Source organism: Oxyura jamaicensis, chromosome 17 (assembly GCF_011077185.1).
Source record: "Oxyura jamaicensis isolate SHBP4307 breed ruddy duck chromosome 17, BPBGC_Ojam_1.0, whole genome shotgun sequence".
NCBI lineage: Eukaryota > Metazoa > Chordata > Aves > Anseriformes > Anatidae > Oxyura > Oxyura jamaicensis.
The window spans coordinates 6442581-6469019 of NC_048909.1; the positions used below are offsets into that span (position 1 = coordinate 6442581).

The 26439-nt window shown below is 60.4% G+C and overlaps 1 protein-coding gene across 3 annotated transcripts; it reads left to right on the forward strand.

Moving 5' to 3' along the window:
- On the forward strand, positions 1 to 26227 carry ASS1 (argininosuccinate synthase 1). 3 transcript variants are annotated; one of them, XM_035341930.1, is made up of 15 exons: positions 1 to 134; positions 2792 to 2903; positions 3279 to 3347; positions 3578 to 3766; positions 6087 to 6143; positions 6492 to 6566; positions 9618 to 9688; positions 10085 to 10115; positions 13646 to 13736; positions 15481 to 15565; positions 16217 to 16281; positions 20277 to 20408; positions 24005 to 24161; positions 25388 to 25453; positions 25933 to 26227. In XM_035341930.1, exons 2-15 carry the CDS (start codon positions 2796 to 2798, stop codon positions 25985 to 25987), a joined length of 1251 nt encoding a protein of 416 aa, XP_035197821.1. In that variant the 5' UTR covers positions 1 to 134; positions 2792 to 2795; the 3' UTR covers positions 25988 to 26227. The 3 variants fall into 3 exon arrangements, with proteins under 3 accessions (XP_035197821.1, XP_035197819.1, XP_035197818.1); XM_035341928.1 differs by lacking the exon at positions 1 to 134 and adding an exon at positions 2466 to 2521; XM_035341927.1 differs by lacking the exon at positions 1 to 134 and having other exon boundaries at positions 2655 to 2903.
- The last annotated feature ends 212 nt before the right edge of the window (positions 26228 to 26439 follow it).

A 26439-nucleotide genomic window follows, 5' to 3' on the forward strand; every position in this document is an offset into this window, starting at 1 on the left:
GGATGGTGCCCACGGAGGGGACAGTCCTGCGGCAGCTCCGCCTGCCCATGCCTGGCTATAAGGGAGGAGGAAGAGGAGGAGGAGGATGGACAAGCAGCCAGGGCAGCCAGCCTCCCACGGGTCCTGTGCAGTGGGTGAGTGTGGGCACGGCGTGGGGGGTGGAAGGGAAAGGAGCCCTTTGCTGAGGGGGGACCTGTCCCCTGCCCCTCGCTGTCCCCTGCCCCTCGCTGTCCCCTCTCCACCCAGCCTCAGGTCCCTGCCACTGTGGTGCTGGAGAACAGCTCGCTGATCCCCAAGTTAACCGGGGCAGGGGGGTCCCAGCCCCTTCCTGTCCCCAAAAGGGGTTCAGGCTGCTCCCAAGCCCCTTCTAGCTCAGTTCTGGGGTGATCCCCACCACACTGACAGCGTCCCCAGCTTGGCCACCCCCAGGGAGAGGAGCTGGGACCTCGGCTGGCACCACCCCAGTGCCCTCCCTGCTCTGTTTGTGGGTGCTGGGGGCAGGACAAGGCCCCGGTGCCTGCGATGCCAAGGCAGACCCCAGTGCCAGCAGCGTGTCCCCGCAGCCTGTCCCGCACCCTGCCCGTCCCAAACGGCATCACCAGGGCTGCTCTGCTCACCCGCCGGGGGAAGGCAGTTCCTCTCCTTGCCAGAGACTCAAGCTTTTTATTCCAGCCCCGCTGCCTTTTTATTTTTTCCTGGTCTTAAACAGACCGCCTCGGTATTCCTGTGGGGCAGAGCAAACAGCCGCTCTGGCACAAAGCGTGCCCTAACTCACAAGGAAACTGCTGCAGCACAATAATCAGGGCTGAGAAAGCCCCGACACGTTCCACTTCGCTGAGCTTTGTTTGCTTTGATTTACTACCCCGTAACGCCGAAATCCTGAGGCTCTCCCTTCCTCCTGGGCACGGAGCTGCATTTCTGGGGCTGCGGGTGGCCCCGTGGTCCAGGATGTGTCCCTGGGGCGAAGCGAGGTGTCTGGAGCCCTGGGCATAGCGATGGGTCTGAGAGCAAACTGTGGAGGTGTTTTCTCCACCTCCTTGCTGCTCGTGGACCAAGCGTGCCCCTCCGCAGCGATGCCGAAGGCTGCAGAGGGGCCGAGGTTTGGGGGTACAGGAGGGAGTTTGTCCGGACGCAGCGTGGTGCTTTGGCTGGCCCCTTTCGGGAAGGGCGATTTGCCTTTCCTGTAAATGCCCTGGCGAGGAAGGGAAAGGCTGAGCCGGGGCATGCTGGGCACCGACCCAGCTCTGCCCACACCCTGACGCCCAGGGGTTATGGAAACGCCGGTTGCACCAGGCTGGGTGTTGCCTGCACAGGCGGCCTGATGGGCACGGGCAGGGTTAGGGAGCTAGATAAAGGGGTGGGGGGGTGGTGTGGGGGCAACCCCCCCCCCCCCCCCCCCCCGCTATTCAGTGAGGCCAGATCCTGCTCCGGGGCGCTGGGCTGGCTCTGAGCAATGCTCCATTGGGTGCTGTTGGGACCCAGGGGAGCACCGTGGGGACGTGCAGCCTGCCGGGAGCGGTGCGCTGGGGGGAGCTGGGCACGGGGCGCTCCCCCCCCCCTTGTAAAAGCAGGAGCAGGATTGTGCTGACTTGGCGGGAGCACGAAAGCTGCTGGGGCTCGGATCTGGCCGGCTCTGCTGTCTGCCTTCCTGGCCAAGGGTCAGCTGGAATTGGCTCTGCGGGGCCCTGCATTCACAGCCTGCCTTGGGGGCTGCCGGGACAGCCCCGGCCCCTTCCCACGGCCAGCAGAGGCACTGCGGCCCCCAGATCCCCCCCTGCACATCTCCAACCCCCCAATCTAAGGGTGCTGAATCTTCTCCCCTCTCCCATTGCTGGCTGAATTCCTCGCTGTCCTCAGCCAAAAGGTGAGGGGCACCAAATCCCCACGCAGAGCTTTCACCCTGGCAGCGCAATTAGGACAAACTCCCAATAACTATTAATTAGACTTTGGACCGGGGCTGAGCTGCGCGGCTGGGGGTGCTGCTCACGTGCCTGGCAGGGCCGGGATGTGCCGGGTCGTGCCCGAGCACTGCATCGCCTCCCTCTCCTCCGTGTCCGAGCCCGGCCCCCCCATGTCACCGGGTGGCTGCCACCGCAGCTCCTCGGGGCAAAGGTAGGCACGGGATGGCCCCGGTGGCTGCCTGCCTGCTGCAGGGTGCCCCGGGTGCTCAGCGGGTGCTGCACCAGCCAGCACAAGGGCAGGGTGCCCACCTTTTCCCAGGAGCCACAGCCTGGCCGTGGGCAGGGTGCTGCAGCTTCTTTCTTGCCCTCATCCCTTTTCCTTGCAGCCCCAGGGGGCTCCCGGTACCCCTGTGCCATGGTGAGCCCCATCCTGCCTGCAGCTCACTTTCCCCAAGCTGGTATTTGGCTGAGCACCACTGGGAGCCCTTGTTTTATTTGGGGAACTCATCCCAGCACGGGCTGCGCCACAAAGGGCTCCTCCGCTGTCCGAAGCAGCTGCTGGCCCCGTGGTTAATGCACATGGAGCTCTTCTCCTCGCCTCCTGGTTATTCATCCCCTGGATAATGTTTGTGTTGGCCGGAAAATCCCATCCCTCTGCTCCTGGCTGGACCGGGACGGCTCCACGGCCGGTTCAGGGGACACTGGGGGAGGGTTTCGTGGTGGATGGCTGCAGCACCATCAGCCAAACCTGTGCCAAACAAGACCAGCCTCACCTTTGGGGCAGGATTTGGAAATATCAGCCCTCTGGGGACCTCTGAAGCAAACCAGAGGATGGACGGAGAGCCTCCGCAGGGCAGCACGACGCAAACCCCTTTCCCCTCTCTTCACAGCACCATGGCTCAACCCAAGGGCACCGTCGTCCTCGCCTACAGCGGGGGCCTGGACACCTCCTGCATCCTGGTGTGGCTGAAGGAGCAGGGCTACGACGTGGTCGCCTACCTGGTGAGCCCCTGGGTGCTGGCAGGCAGGGGCTGGGGGTGCAGGGTGGGTGACAATGACAGCACCCCATGGGGAAGAACACCACGGCGTGCTGGTGGCCTGGTGCTGCTCTGCTGAGCTTCCCAGCCCCGTGAGGCACAGCCTGTCCTTGCTGCCAAATGACCCTCTGCTAACGAGGGCAGCACGTCGGGGCAGAGCCAAGGGGTTGGCACAGGGTGGCATGGCCCCAAGCCACTGGGGTGGGGGGGGGAGGCGTCCTGGATGGCCCTGAGCCTGGCCAGTGCAGCTTCTGTGGTGCTGCAGGTGCTGATCCGTGCAGGATGAGCACACACCAAGTTTTGTGCAAGCTTTCAAACTATATTTTTTCCTTTTTTTCAGGCCAACATTGGGCAGAAGGAAGACTTTGAGGCAGCCCGAAAGAAAGCGCTGGCGCTGGGGGCCAAGAAGGTAACAGCATCCCTCCCTCCGGGGACTCTGAGCCCCCCCTGCACCCCCCTATCAGTGCGGGCACGATGCTAACACCGCAGCAAGCAGCCCCTGTCCCAGAGGTTTTGCAGCAAAACCTTTTTGGCAGCATCTAGGACGGGAGGAGAAGGGACCCTTTGGGGTGCCCCCCCTAACTCCCCGGAGGAGCCGGACCCTCCCGGGTCTCCTCCCACGGCTCTCCGTCCCCGCAGGTTTACATCGAGGACGTGTGCAGGGAGTTCGTGGAGGAGTTCATCTGGCCGGCGGTGCAGGCCAACGCTGTGTACGAGGACCGCTACCTGCTGGGCACCGCGCTGGCCCGGCCCTGCATCGCCCGCGGGCTGGTGGAGGTCGCCCAGAAGGAGGGAGCCCGGCACGTCGCCCACGGGGCCACGGGGAAGGTGAGGGGAGCGGGGGGACACGGGGTGCTGGGGGGGGCTCTGGCTGCTTGTCTGGCCCGGGTATGGGTGCTGGGGGTGCTCTGGGCGTGTCCTGGGGGTGTTCGGGGGGTGCCGGGGGGATTGCAGAGCTCAGCCCCGTTGCGACACTTCCTTCTGGGTTTTCCCTGCTCGATTTCGGTTCTCTCAGCCTGGCGGCATGCGGGAAGGGTTGTGTCGCAAGCCAGGGTTCCCAGTAGGTCAGAAATCCCCCCGTTTTCAACAGTGAACCCCTTTCGACAGCAGCTTTTAAAAACTGCAACGGGCTGGGCAGGGAAGGAGGCTGAAGGGGGGACCCTGCACCGCGCTGGGGGGTTTCGGGGTGCCCATGCCGGTGGGTGGGGGCCACAGGGGCACCCCTGTCCCCAGAGGGGCTGGGGCAAACCCCGAGCCCTCCCCGGCTGTCGCCAGCTGTCCCCGTGGCCGTGCCGGCCGGCCGGGCGGCAGGGAGGAGGGTTTGCCACTAGAGGCAGCCAGAGACCGTGGGAAGGATGCTCGGGGCGCAGCACCTGCTCTGGAGACGGGCAGCTCGCTGCTGGGCCCCTCCTGGATGGTTTCGAGCAAGGGTGCCCCTCACCAGCCCCCCCCACCGCTTCCCATCTCTCGTCCTGGGGAGGTGGGGACACACGGCACCGTGTCACATTTCCCCAGGAACGGCCAGAGCAGGGAGAACCCCCCCCCAGCACCTCCATCCCCTCTGGGGACGCTCAGGGTGGCACCGTCACCAGATGCCACCTGCGTGGCTGCTCTGCAGGGCCCTCGGGTGCTGTGCAGGCACCCAGGGGTGGCTGGATTCCCCCTCCTCCCCATCCTGCCCCGACCCTTCCCATCTTGGCTCACCTGTAGGGTCTTGGTGTAAAGGGGACTGGGGCTGGGGGTTCCCAGTGGTGCTGGAGGAGCCCTGCAGGAAGGGGAACTGGAGACTGGGGACAGCCAAGGGGCATGATGCCCTGCAAGGAGGGGGACATTAGACCAGGGACAGCCTAGAGCCATGCCCGTACCGGGGCTAGAGAGCTCCTTGGCCAAAATAACTCTTGTTCCTGCCACGATGCTTTCCCTGCATCCTCCTCCTCTCATCTCACCCTTGCCCAGCACCCTCCTCATGAAAACACCCACTCGAGGCTTAACATACCCTGCTGCCGCCGCGTCCCCTGCACCCCTGGGCATCACCAGCACCGGGCTCCCTGGGTGGGGGGCTGCTGCCCGGGGACCCCTCGGCTGCTCCCCGGGCTCTGCCGCCTCCCCGAGCCATTAGAGCCGCGGGCGCAGGCAGCACCGCGGGTAACCCGACCCGGCTGAGCCCGCAGCGCCTTAAAAGTGGGCCATCTGCGGTGTCCCCGCTGCCGGAGCAGATGGACTTGTTTGGGGCCTGTCAGGGAAATGAGTGCTTCGGTGGCTCTGCTCGCCTCCGTGTAATAGTCCTCGGGGATTCGGCAGCCCGGCCGTAAATGTATCCTTCGGGCCGGGGCCAAGAGGAGGGAGCGGGTCCTTACGCCCCTTGGTGCTGGTGGAAATAGGCTTTGGTGAGCCCTATTCCCCTGGAAGGGCTAATAACCCCCAGGCGCGCCCCTTCCCAACTTCCTGGCCTCATTAGCAGTGCCCCATCAGCGTGGGCCAATTAAGATAACGGGAGTTAATTACGAGCTGCTGCAGCCTGCTGGCCGCTGAGTTCTTCCTCCCTTCCCCAGCTCCCCTCCGAGGCGTGCACAGGAACAAGCACTCAGACGTGGGCTTTGTAGGCTCACTGGAGCGTTGGGGTCGGCCAGACCTTGGGGCTCAGCTCTCAGCCATCAGCCCAGTGGGAGCTCTGCTCCTCCTGGCACCGTTGCCCAGTGCTCGGCTCTGTCTGGGGTGGTATCAGAGCGGTTCTGTGCTCGAGGATGATTGCCCTGCTCAGCTCGGGGTGTTTCGTGCTGGGAGATGTTTCCCAGAGAGGCTCGTGCTGCAGGTTGGATGGAGCTCGCACCCCGAGGCGCGCCTCCATCGCTCTGCTGCAGGCGTTTTGCTCCTGTTCCTGCTGCAGCACAGCCAGGAGCTGCTCTTCAGTCACCTGTATTTTCAAGATTCCCTTTTATTAACCGCTCCCACTGATCCTGCAGTTTCTTTTCCCAAATCCAAACCCGCAATCTTTCCCCCAACCTCCAACCTCCAGGCCACGATCCTCTCCTGGAGGTGCTGGGCGAGCTGGACCACGACGGGGTCCTGTCCCCCGCTGGCACGACGTGCTGTGGGGCGCCCACCTCCCATCCCAGGCAAACCCTCAGCATTTCCATTTGCGTTTCAGGGCAATGACCAGGTTCGGTTCGAGCTCACCTGCTACGCGCTGTGCCCTAGCATCAAGGTAAGGCAGCCCGGGGGATTTCCTTTTAACACCCATGCGAGTGGCCGTGCCTCTCCTTAACAAGCTGCCAGCTGCACCAAGCGACATTTTGGCACTTGAGGGGGCCGTAATGATCCTTAATTGACCTCTTTTTACCCCAAACACCACCAGGCCACTGAGCAAACAGTGCCCTGGCAGCTGCGGGATGATCGATGCTGCCTGTTTCCCCCCGGCACCCAGCACCTCGTTGGGGTCAGGGTTTGGGTTACGCCACCCTCGCATGGGGAGATTCGATTTCAGCTGGGGGGCTTCCCCGGGGGGGGGGACATGAGAGGGGGCTGCAAGCCTCACGCTGCCGCCTGCCGCCAGGTCGTCGCGCCGTGGAGGCTGCCCGAGTTCTACCAGCGCTTCCCCGGGCGCCGCGAGCTGATGGACTATGCCCAGGTAGGATGCTCACCGCGGCCAGCCCCGCCTGGCATCGCTGCAGCACCGTGATGGGCTTTCCTAGGGCGGTTTTCTTTCTTCCCCCTTCTATTTTCTTCTCCCTCCCTCCCTTCTAAAAAGCCCGTAATTACCTGCCTGCTAATTGTAACCCGTTTTCCAAGGAAACGGGTCCCAGCTCGGCGACTCGCATAACAGACAAAGCAAATCCGCTCGCCTTTGTTGTCTCTTCCTTTTTGAAGTACAAGTTGCAATAAAACATATTAGAAGTTTTGCATCAGGTTTTTACGTGCCCACCAGGGTACCTTTCTTTTTTAGCGACTTCATGGCAATGCTTGACAACTCGGCTCAATCAATCAAAAGGGAAAAAGGCAGCGCTGTGCACAAACCAGAAAATTGCTCCGGTTTTTAAATAGCTGCCGTCTAGGCTCGCCTGGCGGCGCGGGGAAGGCGAGGTGCGGGGCCGCGGCGCGGGGCGAGGAGCCCTCCGAGCACATCGGGGCCGCCGGGAGCGGCGTGTTGAGGATTGTGTTTGCCATCTGTTGTTGTATCGCGGAGGGGCGAGTTTACGAGAGCTTTCCATATGTTGCCAAACAAATTGCCAAATAGGGGAGTTATTAAGAGCGCGGCGTTTTTATTATACGGGGGAAAATGGAACATGTGTTTTGGGTTTGGGTTTTGTTGCGGGTTTCTTTTTTCTTTTTTTCTTTTCCTTTGAAAGTGGGGGGAAAAAGGAAAGTGAAATGGGTTGGGGCCCTGCTCAAAGAGAAGAGGTTGGGGTTGAGGGTTTGCAGTGCCTCGTGGCCTCTGGTGATGCTCAGCATTAAAAAAAAAATGAAAATGAAAAGGGGGGCGGGGATGGGTTTTATTCTGTCTCATGGGCAGGAGGAGGGAGACACGGCCAGGTCCTTTCAGTGCCTGGCTGTGCTCACCTCGGTGCTTAGGGACGACACAAGGCGATGGCATTTGGGGCTCGGATGCTGCCGGGGGAAGCAGGGATCTGTGCAGCCGCAGTGCAAGAAGCTGCTGCAGTGCTGAAAGGTGTTAATGAAGGAGGTGGAGACCTTGGGTGCACGCGGGTGCCTGGCCTCGGGCAGGGCGAGGCTGAACCAGATGGGCTCGTGCCCTGAGGCCACTTCTCTGCTTGGTGGTGGCACAGTTGGCCAAGGCCACCAGGGCTCGGTGGCTGCTTGTACATGGGTCCAGATGCTGAGGATCCCACTTGAAGTGCTCACGTGGAAAAGCGGGGTGTGAAGCACAGGCTTCCAGGCTGCCAGGAGGAGCAGCAGTGGGAGGGAAAGGGACTTGCTCAGGGCTGGGGGCTCGTAGTCCTGAGGGCATTCGGGTCCGACAGAGGCAGTGGTGGGTCTCGGTGAGCTGGATGTGAGTGATGGAAAAGGGAGAGCCTGTGATTACGGCCCCTCAGGATAAAAGGACCTCAGCATTAATTAAGGTGAAATGTCCTCTGCCAATATCCAGGAGGCCTCTGTGAGGAGGACAAGGACAAGGTCCTGGTCCTGGTGTGGCACCACGCTCGTGCCTGCGCTGTTGTCAGTCCCCAGCTGGGGCTCAGGTCTGCGCCCCCAGCCCTTGCTCTCTGCCCTCTGTGCAGCCAGGGCACTGCTGGGGTAGGGCTTCTGGGGGCTGAGAGGCATGTGCAGCTCCGACTGTCCACGGGACAGGACAGGGAGAGGCGTTTTCCCCCTCTCACCTGGAGAAACCAGCAGAGCAGCAGCAGTTGCGCCCGGCAAGCTGCATTTTGCCTTCTCTGCAAGTCAGAGCTTGTGGCGTGGAGGCCATTTGAAGTGCAAATGCGCCCTGCCTGCCCTCCCGGGAGGCTCCATGGGCAGCAGAGCACCCTTCACCTGCAGCCCTGCGAGTGGGACTGGGTGCTGAGGCTGTCCAGCATCCCCGCAGCCTGGGATGGGAGGGTGGAGAATCTGGGGCAATGTCCCTGCTGGCTCAGGTAAGGCTGGGTTTGTTCCTCTGCAGCCTTAGGAGGCATCTCAGCACCTTGCTGTGCTCTTGGGGGATAGGTTGAGGACCATGATTTAACAAGTAAAAGCCTTTCCTTCCCCTTCTCTCCGCCAACAAATAACTTCTCCCCAGACCCTGCTCCTCAGCTCTCGGTGGCATCCGTGCTGCAGTCCTGCAGGAGCAGCAGAGCCCCAGGGACATGTAAGGGCTGCAGGAACACACCAAATGATGGCCACATCCTGGACCCACAGCCTCAAACCCTCAAACCCAGCCTCAAACCCTCACACCCAGCCGCAGAGCCGGGGCCCGGGGAGCCTCATGTGCAGCAGGAGCGCAATGCCGCCGGCTGGGTGACGTCTCCGAGGGCTCTGGCTGCTGCAGCTCGCTGCCGTCACCTCTCCCGCTAATTCCCCTGCGTGCTCACCTCGTCTTCACAGGCAATTTCCCCCATTGAAATGTCAGTGGATAATTGAGCACGCCGGTGACCTTGTTAGGGAGCTGGGCTCGGTGCCGTGCGCTGCGCCGGGGAGGCAGCTGGTGCGGGGCCCCGGGCACCGCTGTGCCAGGGCGGTGTGAGCCTGGGGTGCGTGGGTTTGGGGATCCGTGCCAGGCTGTGTGCATGTGTTGGCACGAGGCTGTGGGGACACGGGGGTTGTCCCCTCCCAGTTGAGCATCAGTGCTGTCGAAGGCTGGAGAGCATCCTGCGGTGCAGGCGACGTGTCCCCAAGTCACCTCCCGTCGCTGAGGAGCCCAGCCGGGGGAACGAGTCGACCTGGACCTGGGGAAAAAAAAAAGCATAAATTGCTGACATCTCCATCAGTTCGGTTAAAGGATGTCCTGGGGCTCCATCTCTGCTCGCGGCGGGGCTGGGGCAGCCGTTCCCCTCCACGGTGTGGGGTTGTGGCACCGTGTCCCCTGTGTGCCCATCGAGGGGGGAGCTGGTGGGGCGCAGGGTCAGAGGCACAGATGGGGTTGTGCCTTTGTGCTTTTGGGGCTGAGCCCCCCGGGTCCTGTGCTGGTGGCAGAGGCTGGCTTGCACCCACAGGCTCGCTGAGTATTTCTCCCTTCTCCATGCAGAAGCACGGCATCCCGGTGCCTGTGACCCCCCAGACACCCTGGAGCATGGACGAGAACCTCATGCACATCAGGTGAGCAGCAGGGCAGGTCCTGTGGGGCAAGGACCCAGAGCCTGTGGCCACCGTGTCCCCCCACTGCATGGCCAGGACAGTCCTTCACACCTCCAGAGCAGAGAGCCCGAGTCCTCCTGAGCCACAACAAGCTGGACAAGGCTGGCCCCAAAGCCTTCCTTCCTAAAGCTACAGAGCCATCCGTGTCCCATGTGGCAGCTCCTGGGCTCTCCCAAGCCCGGCACTCCTTGCAGGGTTGCTGCTAAAAGCTCTGGAGAGCCCTAAAACCTATTTACCCCCATCCTCGTGGGGTGGTGGCAGTGATTTTGGGGTGGCCCCGCTGCCAGCAGGTCCCTGGGCACTGGATGCTGGCTCTGCAGTGACTTTTTTCTCTCTTTCCTTCCCTTCCCACCACAGCTACGAAGCCGGGATCCTGGAGAACCCCAAGGTAATCGATCACGGGCGGGTGGCAGCTACAGGGCTGAGGGCGTCTCGTGTGTTTGCAGCCTAATTGGCAATTTCACGGCGGGCCCCGTGCAGCGGGGAGGCCCTGCCGCCCACCCGGCCCCGCTGCCTCTCCCGGCACGTTAATTGCCGCCGGCGTCAGTAGGGATGGGACGGTTTCAGGGGGACAGCGGAGGGGAAAATGTCACGGGGAGGCAATAAAGGAGCAATGAGACAGATGAGGTGCTGGTGGAGAGTGGGGCTGCCCCATGCCTCGTACCGGAGTGGACGGAGGGGTCCAGGCTGCTCCCACACTGTGCCTGCAGCCTGCACGGCCCCATTTGCTTCCTCTTCGTCTCCTTTTGGGGTGAAACAATGGCTTAAAAGTGGCATCCCTGATGGTACCGTGGTGCCCATGGGGGTGGGCGCTGCACATCACTCCCGGCAGCACGGCTGCAGCCTCGTGGTCCTGCCGTGTCAGTGCTGCTCGCGTGGCTGCGATGCTTCAGCTCTCCATCAGCACTAATTAGCGTGGGGAGAGGCCGGCAGAGCTGCAGCGGGACCCCCGGTGCACAAAGGAACCCCTGGTGCTCAGCAGCCCCCAGCCGAGCAGGCACGCACCTAGAGCATGGGGATGCGAGGATGAGGAAGGTGAGGACGACATCCTGCTCCCCCCTTGGTGCTCTCCAGAGGGGCGCCTTCCCCCTTGCCGTGCCCCACCGGGGACCCCCATCCCCACGGACACCCCGTGGGCACCCCGCACCTCTCACCCCGCACCCTGCCTTTCGGTCCCAGAAAATGGGGTCCCTTCAGGAGATGACGGACCATTCCCCCACACCCTGAGCAGCTGTCCGGGGGTCAGGGACACGTCTCCCCCCACGGGTGCCGGGACAGGGCTCTGCCGAGCGCCGTGGCACCGCCGGCCCCTTCCCAGCCCGGGACGAGGGTGGCCGGGGTGCCAGGCGCGGCAGGGTCCCCTCCCAGAGCCCGGAGACCTGCCAAAGGGAGGGATTTGAAAGCAGATGGTTGAGCTATTTTCTGCCTCTGTGAGGCCCGATTGAAGGGCAATGAGGCAGCTAATGCGGAGAAAGATAGAAATTTACTTGCTTTAACTTCATATGGCACTCTGAAAGAGTTCATTCAGTCCCGGGCACAACAATATCAGCCGGATGAATAAACCATTTGCGGCATCGATAGCTCTGCATCATGGTTTACTTCATGGACCATTTGCTTCCAATTTCTTCTCTTCTTGCCCCGTTTTTCTTGCTTCTTTCTTCCCCCACTCCCTCTCTCTCTTTCCACACACTCTTCCTTCCCCCCCCCCCCCCTTTTTTTTTTCCTCTCTCCCCTTTAAAGATGACATTGCAGGACTAGCCCCCCTGCGGGGCGGGATAAATAGGAGGCATTGATACACTGCAACAAACTATTTGTCATCTGAACTGTGCTTTTAGGAGAGAGAATAAAAAGAGGACAGACTCGCACCGTAATGATGGAATGCAAGCCAAATGTCACTTTTATTTCTATTTAGTTATTTTATCTAATAGGGGTTTTCATAGTTGGCTTGGAAAATTGGAAACTACCTGACTTTGACTTCCAATGTTTAGTAAAGAGTTTTTAATACTTTCCATTTTTCGCCCCCCCCGTCCTTTCCTTTTGAACTCCAAGTTTTTCATCATCTCCAGCGGGTTTCTCTAGTTAATCAGTATGATCAGGGCTAGGAGAGGCCAGCTGATGTAAAATTGAAATCCGCAGCCCGTGTAATTTGTGCGGGCGCGCGCGCGCTTGGGGGGCACGAGGGAGGCGCGCGCCTGTGCGTTGTGTTTAAAAAAAAAAGGGGGAGAAAGGGGCACAAACGGGGCACGGCGGGAGGGCAGTGGGAAGTGCCCCGGGATGTGCTCCTGGGACATGAGGACGGGGTGCTGGGAATGGCCGGGCTCGGCGATTTGTTGGAGCCAAAAAGAAAAGGGGAGTTTTCACCCCAAAAGGTATTTCCCATCTCTCAAATTTTAGGTGAAAATTCTGCAGGGAAATTAATTTTCCCCTCAAAATTGTGTATTATTTTTTTTCTTTTTCCAAGCAATTCCTTTTGCGCTGTATTTGGTGGTGGTGGTGTTTAACCTGTTTTCTACCTCGCCCATTTTTGCTCGGTGGCGAGGAGCAGGAGGGAGGAGACGTGGGCAGGGGAGGCTGCGCTCGGGGCTGGCTGCGGGCAGGGCCCGGCGCTGGGGGCTCCAGCTCTCACCTGTTGGGCAGAAAAGTTGATTTATCACCACTTAAAACGTTCGGGAGAGGCTCCGTTTGGAGAAACTCCACCTTCAGCTGCCTGAACGTGGGGTGTTTGGCAGGGCTTAGCCGGATGATCCCGCAGTGGGAAGCTGCTTGGGGTCTGGGGGATCGTTTTCATGCCCCTGCTCACCTCGCGTTAAACGGGGCAGTAGAAAGAGGCCTGGAGCCTCTCGGAGCGATGGGGATGCTCCGATGGGCCACGTGGAGCAAAGCCAAGAGAGGAGGCTGACGTGCAGGTGGACGGGTTTCCTTTGGAAATGTTCCCTCTGATTTTGACCAAATCCTGTGGGTTTGGTGGCAGGGTAAGCATTTTGGGCTCGGTGTGGCTGTTGCTGGCTGCCAGAAGCTGGCTTTGGTGCTGCCTTTCTTTTTTCCCCTGCTGCAGGTGTCTGGGTCGCTCTGTGCCTCGGTTTCCCTCTCTTCCCCTTCCCAGCACGGGGGCTGTGTGTGGGCACTGCTGGGGTCCCCTTCCTGGTGGCACAGGGGACAAGAGGCGGTGCCACCGACACGAGTGACCGTGACAGCGTGGTCCCCAGCTGGATGGGGCAGCAGCCACGAGGGATGCTTCAGCTTTGCTAAATTGCAAAGCATTTGCTTTCCGGGAGGGAAAGCTTTTTATTATTATTATTACTTTTTCCTCCTTCATCTGGTACGTGCTTCAATTCCCCGCCGTCACCCCCGCGGCCCGGCTCTGGCGGAGATAAGATGCTTCTTTTGCGACAAATCTTGGGGGAAAATATACATAAAGGTTGATGCGCTCTGAAATGGGTTTTTGCTTTGTTCCTCCATTTCCCCCCCCCAAGTGTATTAACCTCGAGGACACCGTGAAAGAGCCCGTGCGACTAGAGCACCTGCTGGGGTCAGGCCTCCTCATTCGTTTTTTCGGTCAGCGCAGAATAAGCCCAGCTCCGACGGGGCCGCAGCCCGGCTTATTCTGCGCTGACCGAAAAAAAGTCGCACTTTTCCCTGCCTGACTTGCTTCTCCGCAGCTATTCCACCTCCAGCTGTGGGGGCGTCGAAGAAAAAGATGAGATCAAGTTGAGGGGAAAAATTGTCTGATTTCTCCGGCCCCTTTGTTCCCGGGGCCCCCGCCAGCTCTGGCGCTGCTTTGTGCTGGCGCTCGCCGCGTCCCCCTCGCTTCGGGATGGGGACGGGGGGCGGTGGGTGAAGCGTGCCGAGGGCTGGGGACGCGGGTGATGGTGGCTGTGCCAACGGTACCGATTTTCCCTTGTCTTCCTCCCCTTGCAGAATCCGGCCCCCCCTGGCCTCTACACAAAGACCTGCGACCCGGCCAACTCTCCTGACACCCCGGATGTCCTGGAGATCGAGTTTGAGAAGGGTAAGAGCTTCCCCCGAGCCTGTTTTTGGTGATTTTTCCTCTGTTAGGGCCACATCCTGCTCCCTGGTGAGCCTGGAGCATCCCTCGGGTGGAGGTGGGACAAGCCCCGACTCGGGGCACCACTTGGAGCACGTTGGGGTCCTGCGCGGGGGGCCTGGGCACGTCCCTTGTGACTCCTTGTCCCATGGGGCTCCAACTGGTGGCACTGGGACCCCCCTGCGGGCTGAGAGGTGCCTCCCCGGGCATCCCAGTGCAGTGGGTGCTGGTGGCCCTGGGGACATGCAGGTGGCCCTGGCCAGCATCACAGCTGGGGAGGAGATGCTGGTGCTCCAGCAGGACTTGGGCCAACCATGGGATCGCTGTCATTTGGGGGGGGGGGGGGGGGAGGCAGGGTCACCCCTTCCCATCCCTGGAGCCTGGCGAGGGGACACAGGACTCCCACCCTGCCACCCCTGGGTGTCCCCGTGCCACCCCTTTGCTCCGAGGTGCCACCTCCTCCCCGCAGCCCCCGGGGCTGGGAGCCTGGCTCCGGCTTCCCGATCTTCCTCCCCGCCAGGCGGAGCCCCCCCCCCAGCTCCCCCATTCAGCCCCTAGTTAATTTATTTGAAGTTTTAATCTAATTATTAACTATTTTAAAGGCTAAGCAGCTTTCGCCAACAACAGCCCCGACAATGTCGGCTCTCCGCCGCGCGGACCCCGGCCAATGCCCCGGCGAAGGACGAGAATAGAAAGAGCCGGGGCGAGGGGAGGGCGCCGAGGGGGGGGCCCGGGCGAGAAGCGGCTTAAGGTTCATTATTGCCGCAACTTACATTTAATAGCAATTTACAACCGAGTTTATAAACCCCTGGCGAAGAGAAGGGGGGTGGGGGGGTGTTAGGCCGGGGGAAGCTGACAGAGCCCGTCAGCAGACACGGCTCTCGCGGGCGCCCCGTGATAAAGGCTAGAAAGGGAGGCATTGAGCGCTGATTGGCAACCGAGAGCGCGCCCGATGGTAATGAGGAGGGCAGATGGAGGGGAGATTAGCCTCCAACTCCGCGCCGCTTTTCTTTGTGGGCCCCGCAGCCCCCTTGTCAGCTTCCTAATACATTTATTGCTCATTTCACACCGCTCAAGAAAATGCCTCTTTTTCTATTCAGCCTCCCCCCCCCACACCACCACCACCGCCGCCGCCGCCCTCTCCCCATCTCCCCATCCCCGGCTTTCCTCCCTCCCACCCCGGGCCTTTAAAAATTTAAAAAAAAAAGAAAAAAAAAGAAAAGAAAAAGAAAAAAAGGGAAAAAAGGTGCAATAATGAATTCCCAGGGAGCGTCCCGCCACGGGGTGCATGTGCGTGCGTGTGCGTGCGTGTGCCCCCCCCCCGGCGGCGGGTGGCTCGGTTGTCAGCCCCCCGCCAGGGGCTGGTGGGACAGAAGGTGCTGCGCCCTAAGACAATTGCCGAGCGTGAAATTCAATTAGTTAAGGGCCTGGTTGCAATTTCACAGGCCCTAAAAAAGAAGAGAAGGGAAAGAGAGGGGTGGGGGGGGGGACACATTTTTATGGCCTGCCTTTATTTATTTATTTCGCTTTTCTCCCGAGGTGGGTCCCCCTCCCCTCGCTCCCCCCGGGCAGCAGCTTGGATATGCCTTTTTAAGAAGTTATTTAGAGTTCATATCTGTCACGTCTGCTTAGCGCGCGCGGGGTGACGCCGGGAGGGGATCCTGCCATGGCCGGCCTCATCCTGCCCACCTCCCTCCCGCCCCCGCAGGTGTCCCCGTGAAGGTCACCAACGTCGGGGACGGGGCCGTTCGCCGCTCGGCCCTGGAGCTGTTCGTGTACCTGAACGACGTCGCGTGAGTGCTCCGCAGCCCCCAGGGTCCCCGGTTTGGGGTGGAAGCGGGCGGGCACGTTCCTGGTGGTGACGGGGCTGTCCCTGCTGTGCCACACTGGTGACGAGGCCGGGAGCACGGGGGGGATTTAGGGTTTTGCTGCCCGTGCATTTATTGTGTGCCCTGAGGGGTCGAGGACCACCCTGCCCTGTGCCTGGAGACAGGGCGGCGCTCCTGGAGCACCCAGTGCCACCCAGTGCCAGGCACCCTCCTCTGGGCCTCCAACTTTTCACTCCCCGGAGCTGAATGGGACTGAGCTTTGCCATGTACTTCTCCTTTTAAATGTTAATCAAGTGGTTTCTAAGTGATTTTGGACATCACGAGTGCGGCTGCAGCATCACCAGTCCCCAGTGCCCGTCCCCTTGCCCAGTTTATTTTCCGCTGGCCCCAGTGCCATAGGGCTCTGCCCATGGCAAACGAGGATGGGAGAGGGTGGCAGAGCTAAGAGGAGGCAAAAATGAGAAAAAAAAAAAAAAAAACATCTGCCTTTAACCTCTCCAACCTGGGGGTCCCCACCAATGCCACCGGGCACTGCCAGCCCCGCCCAGGGGTGCCCATGCTGCCCTTTGGGGTTTGTGCCCGCTGTCCCACTGCAGCCGCCCTTCTCCTCCGCAGGGGCAAGCACGGCGTGGGGCGCATCGACATCGTGGAGAACCGCTTCGTCGGGATGAAGTCCAGAGGTGAGCGGCCACCGGCCCTCGGTGCTGTCCCAGCCATAAAAATAGCCAAAAAAGGGGAAAACACTGGTGGGACTTTGTGGATGCTCAGCATCGCTGGGGGGCTCCGGTCCTGGCCTCGCTGGCAGCCCTCATCTGCTCCATTTCCTTCAGCTTTCAAGCAGGATTAGGATGTTATGAGGATTTCTGACTGTTTTTTAACGAAGGCAGCTCTCCCCTCACTGTCAGTGCCATGGTTTGCACCAGCCCCAGGGTCCCAGTGCCACCAGGGACCCCAGGGCTGGGGGTGGCACCTGGCCCGGGGGGAAATCCGCCACGCTTGGGGCTTGGTGGGTGAGCCTCAGCTCGCACGGGAGGGTGCTGGTACAGGGCCGTGCGACACAGGGACAAAGCACGGGAGGCAAACACGAGTCACCGCACTTTTTGGAAGCTGATCCCTTGATTTATTTATGCCTTCTCGGGGCTGTGGCTGAGTATCAATCACCCACGGGGATCAGCTCCATCGGAAACCTCCGGAGGCAGCGAGCTGCTCCCGGTAGAACGGAGTAGCTCATCACCGTTTCCCCTTCTCGTCCCTGCTCTTTTGTTTTAAATCTCATTAATGCCTAATTAGAGGCTCCCTTTCTTTAAGCTTGCCCTCTGTGGCAGGGCACGAGCAAATATTTTGATAAGGCTCGGCGGCAGCGCTCAGCCCCTGCTGCGGGGCACCGGGCGCCTTGCCGGGGCATCAGCCACGGAAGGTGAGAAACAAAACCCCAAATCATTCGGTGTGAGTTTGGAGAATTGAATTAAAACCAGAAGAAGGGGAAAAAAAGCCAACCAAAAACACAAAACCAACCCAAACCGCACGCACCAGCCTGCACATTTGCATGCAGGATGCTGAGTAATTTGTCAAATTCTTTTTTTTTTTTTTTCCTTTTTTATTTAAAGAGCCACTGACATGCTCTAGTGACCCTTGCAGCATTTAATAATTTCTCTAAACCCCATTTAACTGTCACGTTTGTCTCCTGCGTGACATTGTCGAGCGATCGCTGCCGCGTTGGCAGATGAGGGCTCTGCGGCAGCGCTGCCTGGTGGGCGAGGACCGGGTTTCTGGGGACAACGGGGGGGACAATGGGGGGGACAACGAGCCTTTGCCCTACCATTTCCCCCCTCCCTTTGAGCAGGATCCTGCCCCCCGTTTGCTCCTCTTGTGCCCCGTGATGGCCAGGATGCTCAGTGAGAGGGGAGCAGAAGATGCTGGGAAGAGCGGAGACCCTGCGGGGATGGGGCTGGAGCAGGGGGTGCTGCTGGTACCTGCCTCCCCCGGGCGGTCTGGGGGCAGGGGGTGGCCAGGAGCCACTTTTGGTAGCATTTTGCATCCCAGATGGGGTTAGCACCAAGAGGGACAGGGCCTGGGCTCACAGGTGACAATCCCATGACATCCCACGGGACGTGCTGGTGGCACCGGCTCGGGGCTCTGCGGGGTCACCGGGACCCCGTTAGCCCAAGGATCCCCACTCACCAGGGGAAACTGAGGCACGGCGCTGGGGCTGCCCACGGCCACGGGGGCAGCTGAGATCCCCACCAGCCCTGCCGGGCCACCTTCCCTCCTCGCCGTCACCTCCCAAACCCGCACGGTTTGGCAAAGGGGAAATTCATTTGCATTGATTTTTACTAAGCTCCTAATTGAGATTCGTTAAAGATAATGGGTGAGGGGTGCACTGAGCTTGCCCGGGCCAGCCCCTTAAGCCCTGTTAACTGGATTTGGAGGTGTTTGTTTTAGTGGGAGGACAGGGGCTGACGGGGCAGGGCAGCGAGTGCCAGCCTTCCCTGCCCCTTGCGCCCGTTCCCATCCTCGTTACCAAATTATCTTTTTAACTCCGGAGGGGGGCTAATTAAGTGGAGTAAATGAAATCAGTGGGGAGGAAGCAGGAAGGAGGGGTGGGCCGCTGCCAAAAGAGCCGAGCTCTGTTCAGCTGGGGCTTCTCCTCTATTTTCTTATTCTTTTTTTTCTCTCCCCCCCCGCCCCCCCTTGATGCGCCCAGCGAGGCCACGAGGCACCACACCGACGCAGGAGGCAAGCAGCAAGCCCTGCTTGAACCCACACCCGGCTGTGTTTGCTCTTATAATCCTGCACTCAATTTGCAAATATTTGCCCGGGGGGGGGGGAAAGCTTTGGGTGGCATCACCCTCCCCTTCCACCAGGTCCTGTCCCATGAGCATCAGCACCGGGCTGCACTGGGTGCAGCGAAGGCACCGGGCTGGAGGTGGGCTGAGAGCCGAGCTTACAAATTAGAAAATTTTAAGCAGCAGCAGCTGTCTGCGGGGCTGCCCCCCCCTCCGAGCCCCCCTTCCCCAGCGGTAATTGCGGGGTGATTGCAGCTCCGGCAGCCTGCGTCGCTGACACCTCTGTCTTTTTCCTGTAAACACGGGGAGATGAAAATAGACACTTGGAGACGCTGCGAGTGTCACTCCGGAGGTGTCTCCGGGAGCTCGGCTGTCACCTCCCCTCCCGGCACAGCGGTCCCCGCGCCGCTGTCACCGCTCGGGGGTGGAGAGGGGCAGGAGGGAAAACTGAACCTCTGGTCAACCCTAATTAGCGTGAAGGGGAGGGAGAGGGGATGCTAATTGTGTCCGCAGGGGGCTTGGGATTTGGAGCCCCTGTGCCAGTGCGTGCCCTGCGCAGGGCTGTGCCCGTGGGGATGGGTCCTTGGGGAGCCCCTGGGATGGGGCTGGGGAGCTGCTGTGTGGTCCAACAGGAGGGAATTGGCCCCCGTGGGGTCGGTCAGCTCCCATCCCGTGCCTGGAGGGTGCTGAGTTTGTGGGATCCTGCTGGGGATGAGGTTTGGTGTACGGAAATTGGGGGTTTATGCCCCCCGAACAGGAGCTGTGCCCGCTGTCGTGTGAGCATGGGCACCGTCCTGCATGGGGGTCCTGGGGCTGCTGGCTGCGCCAAGGAAAGGCAGGGGGCTCTCCTCCTCCATCCCTTTAATTGAAGGGCCTGATTAATCTGGTGTCTGAGCTGTGTGCCCCGTGGCAGGGATGAGGGCAGGGCCGGGAGCAGGTCCCAGCACCACAAAGCTCACTGAAGCTGCCCAACTTGCTCTTGGCAGCGTGGCGAATTGGAGGCAGCGTTCCTGTAACTTCCATCATTGCTGAGCTCAGAGTTTTTATTTTTCAGGGATGCAGGCTTGCCTCTGCGCGTGCCATCACAGCGTGCGGGTGCCCTTTGCCTTTCCCAGGGCCGTGGCACCGTGTGGGTGCCCGGTTGGAGAGGGGACGGTCCCCACAGGCAGGGCACAGGGACGTGACCCTGCAACCACCCTGGGCAGGGGCAGGCCGTGTCTGCAAACCCCCCACGTGGCCGCCATCATATTTAAACAAGATTTAAACCCATTCCATGGCACGCAAACCCCGAGTGGCCGGAACAAAGGCAGCGGCTCTCCCTCCGCGCCATACCCATGGCTTTTGCCCCCGACCCCGCAATAATTCCCCTGCCCTCCATCCCGGCGTCTTCCCTGCAACTGGGGGCAGGTGGGAAGGGGCCGGGGGGGTCTCGCCAGCCCTGGACGAGGTGCTGCTCTCTTGGCCCTCATTTCCTTGCGGTGGCAGCACGGGGCTGGCTTGGCAGCCGAGGGGAGAGGAGGGTATTTCAGGCCCTCCGCTCCCCGCGCCTGTGCCCCGCGTCGTTCGCTTAATTACAGGTTTTCAGCGGCAGACCGTTGGGCACGGATCGGTGGGGGGATCGGTTCCCAAACCCTGTCATTTAGCCTCGTCAGAGTGCCTCTTCAAAGAGGGGAATCTAGAAATTTTCTCCGCAAGGTGCGGAGTGGACTGTCTCGGCCCCAGCATGAATATAATGACAGATGCATTTTACAGCAAGCTGGGACTGAATGCGCTCGACCACAGCTCCTTCTGTCAGCCAAGTCATTATTTTTTGTCATTTGCTGACAGTTTTGGTCTCATTCGTTTCTCTCTCTTTTTCTGCTTTTCCCCCTGCCTGGAAAAATGGCTAGGTATCTATGAGACCCCAGCGGGGACGATCCTATACCACGCGCATTTAGATATCGAGGCCTTCACCATGGACCGGGAGGTGCGGAAAATCAAACAGGGGCTCTCCTTGAAATTCTCCGAGCTGGTGTACAACGGTACGTAAAGGCCCTGCAGCGTGCCCCGCTGCCACCGTGTCCCCCGGCATCCCCCGCTGCCACCCACAGGGTGACAAAATTCAGGTGTGGCTGTTGAGGATAGTCCTGAGGGAAAAAGAAAAAAGAGGGGTTTGCTTCCCCCTCAAGGGAAGTTGAGGGTGCCCCATCCTTGGAAGGGTTCGGGGCCAGGCTGGATGGGGCTTTGGGCACCTGGTCCAGTGCGAGGTGTCCCTGCCCATGGCAGGGGGATTCGTCCTGGTGGTCTTTCAGGTCCCTTCCAACCCAGACTGGTCTGGGGTTCTGTGATTCCCTGATCTTGAGAGCATCCCATCCCTGCACCCTGTTTGATGTTGGGGTAAAGGGGCTCCAAACCTGCTGGCGGGAGGTGATGCCACCTTCCCCGAGGGATCTCTGGTGGGGGATGCTCCTGACACCCCCCCCGAGCCTGGTGCCATCACCTTGTCCCAGGCAGCACACCCAGCTACAGCACCCACCCTCATCCCCACCCTGCTCGCTCGTGGCCGAGCCTTCCCCCATCCTTCCCCCCAGCACCCTCGCACCAGGGCAGTGGGCTCAGGGCAGCGGCAGCCCCCTCCCAGCCTCCCTCAGCCCCCCGCCGTGCTGTGCTGCGCACACCTGCACAGTGGCAGTGTGGGTGATGGGGACACTAAGGGACAAGGGGACCCTGGCTGGGACCCCCAGATAGGGACAGAAATCACACACTTCTCCCTCCTCCTGGGATGCACACGGAGGCTTTGGTGCGGGGCTGCTCAGCCACGTGCGTGGTCCGAGTTTCCCTCGGCTGCTGTTTTGACCTCAGCGCCTGTTAAAGGCTGCTCCCCTTTGATTTCGGGGCCGCAGCAGCTCCTGGCTTTGTGCAGCCGGTGACTTCCCACCACTGCCTTCCCTTCAAATCGCAGCCCCTGTGCTCCCTGATGCTGCACCAGCCCGGGGCTGGTCCTGTTAGGCTTTGCGCCGCGTCGCCTTTATTTATTTAGCTTAAGCATAGAAGTATTTACTCCTAAACACTCGCAGCTGTGAAAGCACAAGAGTGAGGAGCCTGCAGGTGCCCGGGGATTTGTTTCTCCATCCCCACCACTCGCAGGGGCTGCTTCTGCCGCTGGGCGAGGGGCTCCGGGATGCTCCACGGCTCCTCTCCCACCTGAGCAAGGGGCAGACCCAGCTCGGGGGCTTCTCGTGGCTCCCTGGAGAGGGCTCGGAGCACGCCAGGGGTTATCCCGGAGTGGTTTGTGCCGGCAAAGCAGCCGGAGGCACGGCTAAAGGGGTGCTGGAGGGCAGGGAATGGGCAGCCTGGATGCTTGCAGGCTGCAGGTGGGCTTCCAGCAGAGCTGGCGTGTGTGGAGCTGGTTGCAGAGCTAGCAGAGTCTGGCAGAGCTTCTTCGTGTCCCGTGCTTGGGTTTTAACGCGGAGCTGCAGCTGCGTGGGCTGGCTGGCAGCGCCACCTCCTTGTGCTGCGTCGGGCTCGTGGGGTTTAGCTGCCAGGCTCGGGTCCCTCGGTCCACACCCAGACTGAAGTGACACCTGAGCGTTGTCCTCGAGGCCCCATATTCTCTCAGCTCACCTGCGTGACCCCAATGCGCTGCAAGATCCCTCCTGGCCCCGGGTGGGCGCCGGCAGCCGGGCTCTCAAGCTGGCCATCCTGCGAGACCTCGTTATTGAAACCAGCCCCTGATTTCGGGGGGCTTAGGGTTTACCTTCCCCCATCCCCACTGATCCCATTGCGGAGGGCTGGGTCGGTCCCACAGGTACCAAAATTGTCACTGTGTCCCTGCACGCCGTGGGTTTGGGACGGTCGGGGCAGGACGGGGCTGACCAAGCAGGGGGGGGCGTTAGGACGGATTGCTGCTCGCGGGGAATTCGTGGGCAGTGGGAGGCGAGGAGGGAGGGGGCTTCCTCGCACCTGCAGCTGCCGGAGCCGGCATTTAAGTAGCTGGTTATCATTTTTAATGTGTCTCGGATCCATTTATTTATTTATTTTTCCCTGCCGCGGGGATGCAGCAGCCCCACGTCAGCCCTGGCACGTGAAGAGTTTTATTTGGAGTGTGTTTCCCTAGAAGAGGGGTTTGTTTGCTCGGCCAGTGGAGTTGTCTGTGTGCAAGGAAGGGGGTCCTGCACCCTTTGGTGGTGCCGAAGGGATTCGGGGCACCGGGGATGGTTTTGCTGGTGAGAAGCAGGATGCTCACCCAAGTGCCCGGCACGGTCAGGCCCCCAGTTACATCCCCAACCCTGAGCCGTGTACCCACCTCCCATCACCTTATCCCAGCAGAGGCAGGGAAAAGGATGTGAAATACTGCAAAACCTCCTTACACAGGGAGCCAACAAAAGCCCGGGTTTGTTTCTTTAATGGCCTCAGCCCCAGCGAGTCCCAGCTGGGAAAGGAAAGGTGAGAGGGCACCGGTGTGCAGGCAGGGAGATGGGAGAGATAAACCCGGGGATGGCCGGAGGGCGGTGAATGGGCTCTTTCTCTCTCCCCCTCTATCTCCCTCTTTATCTCCCAGGCTTTATTCTGGGGGTCTGGAGGACTCCCTGGCTAATTACCCCTCTTAGTGACAGGAGGGGGCACAGGAGGAGCAGCAGGGCCACGGCCCCTCCGTGCGCTCCTGGTGGCCTCGGCTCGTGGCCGTGCCACCGCCTGCCCCACTGGCTGCTCCCCAGGGCTGGCTTTTGGGGGGACGTGACACAGTGTGTGTGTCACCCCAGCGCCCAGATTGGGATGCTGGGGGGGGCAGGAAGGGCGCTGATTGCTGTGGTCGGGGTTAGGTGGAGAACAGGACGGTGGCTAGCTCCCTACAGGCACCGACGTGGCTTGCCTGTGTCCCCCAAACCCCACAAGGACGATTCAGTGCTAGGAAGAAAAAAATCAAACTCTCCCAAAAACAGTGGTGGGGGAAGCGCCCCACAAGGGAAAGCAGAGCCTTGTTACCCTAGACGGGGCTGGGAAGTTGAGCTTGCCAGGGGCTGCCGTGACACATCTGCCCCAGTGGGCAGCCCAGTAAATTTCTGGGGTCGGCCACGGGCGGTGATACCTGGTGGGAGGCAGGACGATACCGGGACGCTGCATCCCACTGGGGCTTTCCCATCCCTGCCCGTCCCAGGGGACAGCAGCTTGTCCCCATCCTGGGGGCCAAGACCTGGTGCCCCCCCCAGCCCACGATGCTCCTGTACACCAGAATCTGCATCCACCCCTCTGTCTCCACCTGACCTCCAGAGATGCTGGGTTTTGGGGGGTTGTTTTTGTCATAACTTGATGAAGCTTTGACTTTCTGTCAGTAATCCCAACCAGAGGAGCCGGAATGAAAATGTCCACAGTGCCTTTTATCGAGCAAGGGATTTCCATCTCCTCTCGCCCACGGGGAGGCTGAGGCCACCGAGGGGAAGGGACACACACGAGGCCCCCATTGCTCATCCCAGCACCTCATTCCCCTCTTCCCATCCCCAAACCTCATTTTCCTTAAACCCCCCCCCCCAAAGGCTTCCTGGCGGGACCCAGCCCGGTGGGGGACACCCTCCACATCCCCTGGGGAGCCCCCCCCCAGCCTCCCCACCCCACCCCTGACGCTGCCTCGTGCCCGCAGGCTTCTGGCACAGCCCCGAGTGCGAGTTCCTGCGGCACTGCATCGCGCGCTCGCAGCAGGCGGTGGCGGGCACCGTGCGCCTCTCCGTCCTCAAGGGCCACGTCTCCGTCCTGGGCAGGGCGTCCCCGCGGTCCCTGTACAACGAGGAGCTGGTGAGGTGAGTGGGGACGGGGTCTCCGGGGATCCCATCCCTCACCTCTCCACCAGGCCACCCGTGACGGCCCGTGGTTTCCTCCCAGCCAAGCACGAGCCGTGTTTTGGAGTCAATATTATTTTTTTTTTTCCCCTCCGGCTTTTCCCTTTTCTTCACGTTGTTTTCTCTCTCGCTTGCTCGCTGCCCCCCCCCCTCCCCGGCCCTCCCTCAGCCCCTTTCAATCTCTCTAAACACTTTATAAGCCATAAATACACCCGAATGAGTTTAGATCAGTCGGAGTAAATGTCAAATTATCTTCTCTCTTTCTCTTCTCTGGCTTTTTTTCCCCCTTTCCCTCCCCCTCAAAATCAACAGCTCCTAATAATCCATCCCAACCCTTCATTATGCTTCGCACTCTCACTTGGAGAGATTAAATGAATAAAGTAAAAAAAAAAAAAAAAGAGGGAAGAAAAAAAAAAAAGAGGAGGATGGAGGGGGGTGGGACTGAGGGAAAAGAGAGGAGAGAAAAGCAGGGGCACTTATTCTCCCTGCGTCTCCAACCATTTTCCTTTTCTTTTTGATTTCTACATCGCTGGTTTGAAAGCCTTTGAGTGACGGCGTCACAGGAACCCGAGAGAAAGCTGTGAGAGGCAGAGCTGTGTGGAAATGCCTCTGCACAGTAGGTAGAAAGTAACGTAATTATAGAGCAGGTCAGAACCACTCGAATGAGCAAAAATAAAAGCACAGAGGTTTTTCTGTAGCCCGTCAGGGGAGGTAAAATCATTTTAAACTTTTTTTTTTTTCCCCCCCCCCCCCCCCCCCCACCTCCTTTAAGGTTGGTGGTTTCTGGGAAGGCAGCCGTGGTCTGGGGGGCAGTGGGAAGCCGTCAGGGCTGGGACTGTGGGGAAGGAAGGGGATGTGCCTGGGATGTGCCGGGGATGTGCCGGGGTTGCGCTGCCCTGCCCGGAGCGGGACGGCCGTGGGGACGTCCCTGGGGCCGGCAGCCCCCTGGGGACACAGCGTGGCTGCTCGATGCAGGAGGTGCGAAGGGTGGCACGTGGCAGACGTCACCCCGGAGGGACATTTGGGGCTGCAGTGGGGAACCGGGGCGCCCGGCAAAACATGCCCACGGTGCACGATGTGCCGTGCCCTGGTTGCTCACGGCCGAGCATCTCCAGCATCCCCTCCGCTCCCCGGGCACAGCCCAAATCCCCGTCCCTGTGTGGGTGACGCTGCTTTTCTCTCCGCAGCATGAACGTGCAAGGGGACTACGAGCCCGCCGACGCCACCGGCTTCATCAACATCAACTCGCTGAGGTCGGTGGGGGGGGGGTCCTCCCCGTGTCCCCCCCTCCGCCCCCCCCAAGGACTCAGCCCTGCCCCAAGCCCCCGCCAACCGCCGGGACGCTGACAGCCTCCCCGAGCCCCAGCCCTGCCTAATTACAGCCTTCCCGAGCATCCGTCCTCGTTATTTTACTTACTCCTCAGACCCCGCCGTACCTCCCCCCCCCCCAGCTAAATGCTGTAAAACATGCTGCATTTACATAATGGGCTCTTAATTTTTCCATTGCCTGTTAACTGCTTTGTTCTCCCCGATACGTGATGTCCCCCCACCCCTCCAAGATAAATTAATTACATTATCTCATGGAGAAAAAAAAAAATAATTAAACTGTACAGGCCTTAACAAACGCCTGCTCTTCACGCCCCCCTCATTCTGCTTAAATTAATTGAACGGCAATGTGTGTTATTACTGTTAATTTACAATTAATTTATTTTTTTTTTAATCTGGTTTCCAGGCTAAAGGAATATCATCGTCTTCAGAGCAAGGTCACCGCGAAGCAGGATGAATAGCAATCAATCGCATGTGGGCCTCCCGCTCCCCTTTCTGATTTCTCTAAGAACCACCGCTAATTGTGGTGGTAATTTGTAATTGTAACTCGTCTCCCGGAGTCAGCGCGGAGGTGATGGCTTTGTTACGGGGCCCCGACAAGTGAAATGCAATCATTAAAAAAGGTGGTCGGCCGGAGGAGAAATGGGGAAGGAGAGAAAACCGGCCACGCGCTGGGGCTGCTCGTTGAGCGCCGGGCTTTATTCCTGCCTTGTTTGTTTGCTCTTCCTCCGCGCCTTGGCCAAGCGCTTCCCCGCGCCGGGCTTTGTGAAGTTTGCAGTGGATTAAGTGCCGCCGAAGGACGCCGGGGTCTTGGCGCCCGCGGGACCCCTCCGTGGGAGCAGAGGTGTCCCCAGTGCCAGGTGTCGTGATGGGGACACCTCTGTCCCCGTGCGCTTTGCAGTTACAAGGGTTT

What these genes read in the sequence shown, in the direction of transcription:
- ASS1 (XM_035341927.1), top strand. Translation starts at nt 2,733, where the DNA reads ATGGACGGAGAGCCTCCGCAGGGCAGCACGACGCAAACCCCTTTCCCC. An exon ending in GAGAACCTCATGCACATCAG is followed by an intron (nt 9,689 to 10,084) that starts GTGAGCAGCAGG and finishes TTCCCACCACAG; the next exon opens with CTACGAAGCCGGGATCCTGG. An exon ending in GGATCCTGGAGAACCCCAAG is followed by an intron (nt 10,116 to 13,645) that starts GTAATCGATCAC and finishes CTCCCCTTGCAG; the next exon opens with AATCCGGCCCCCCCTGGCCT.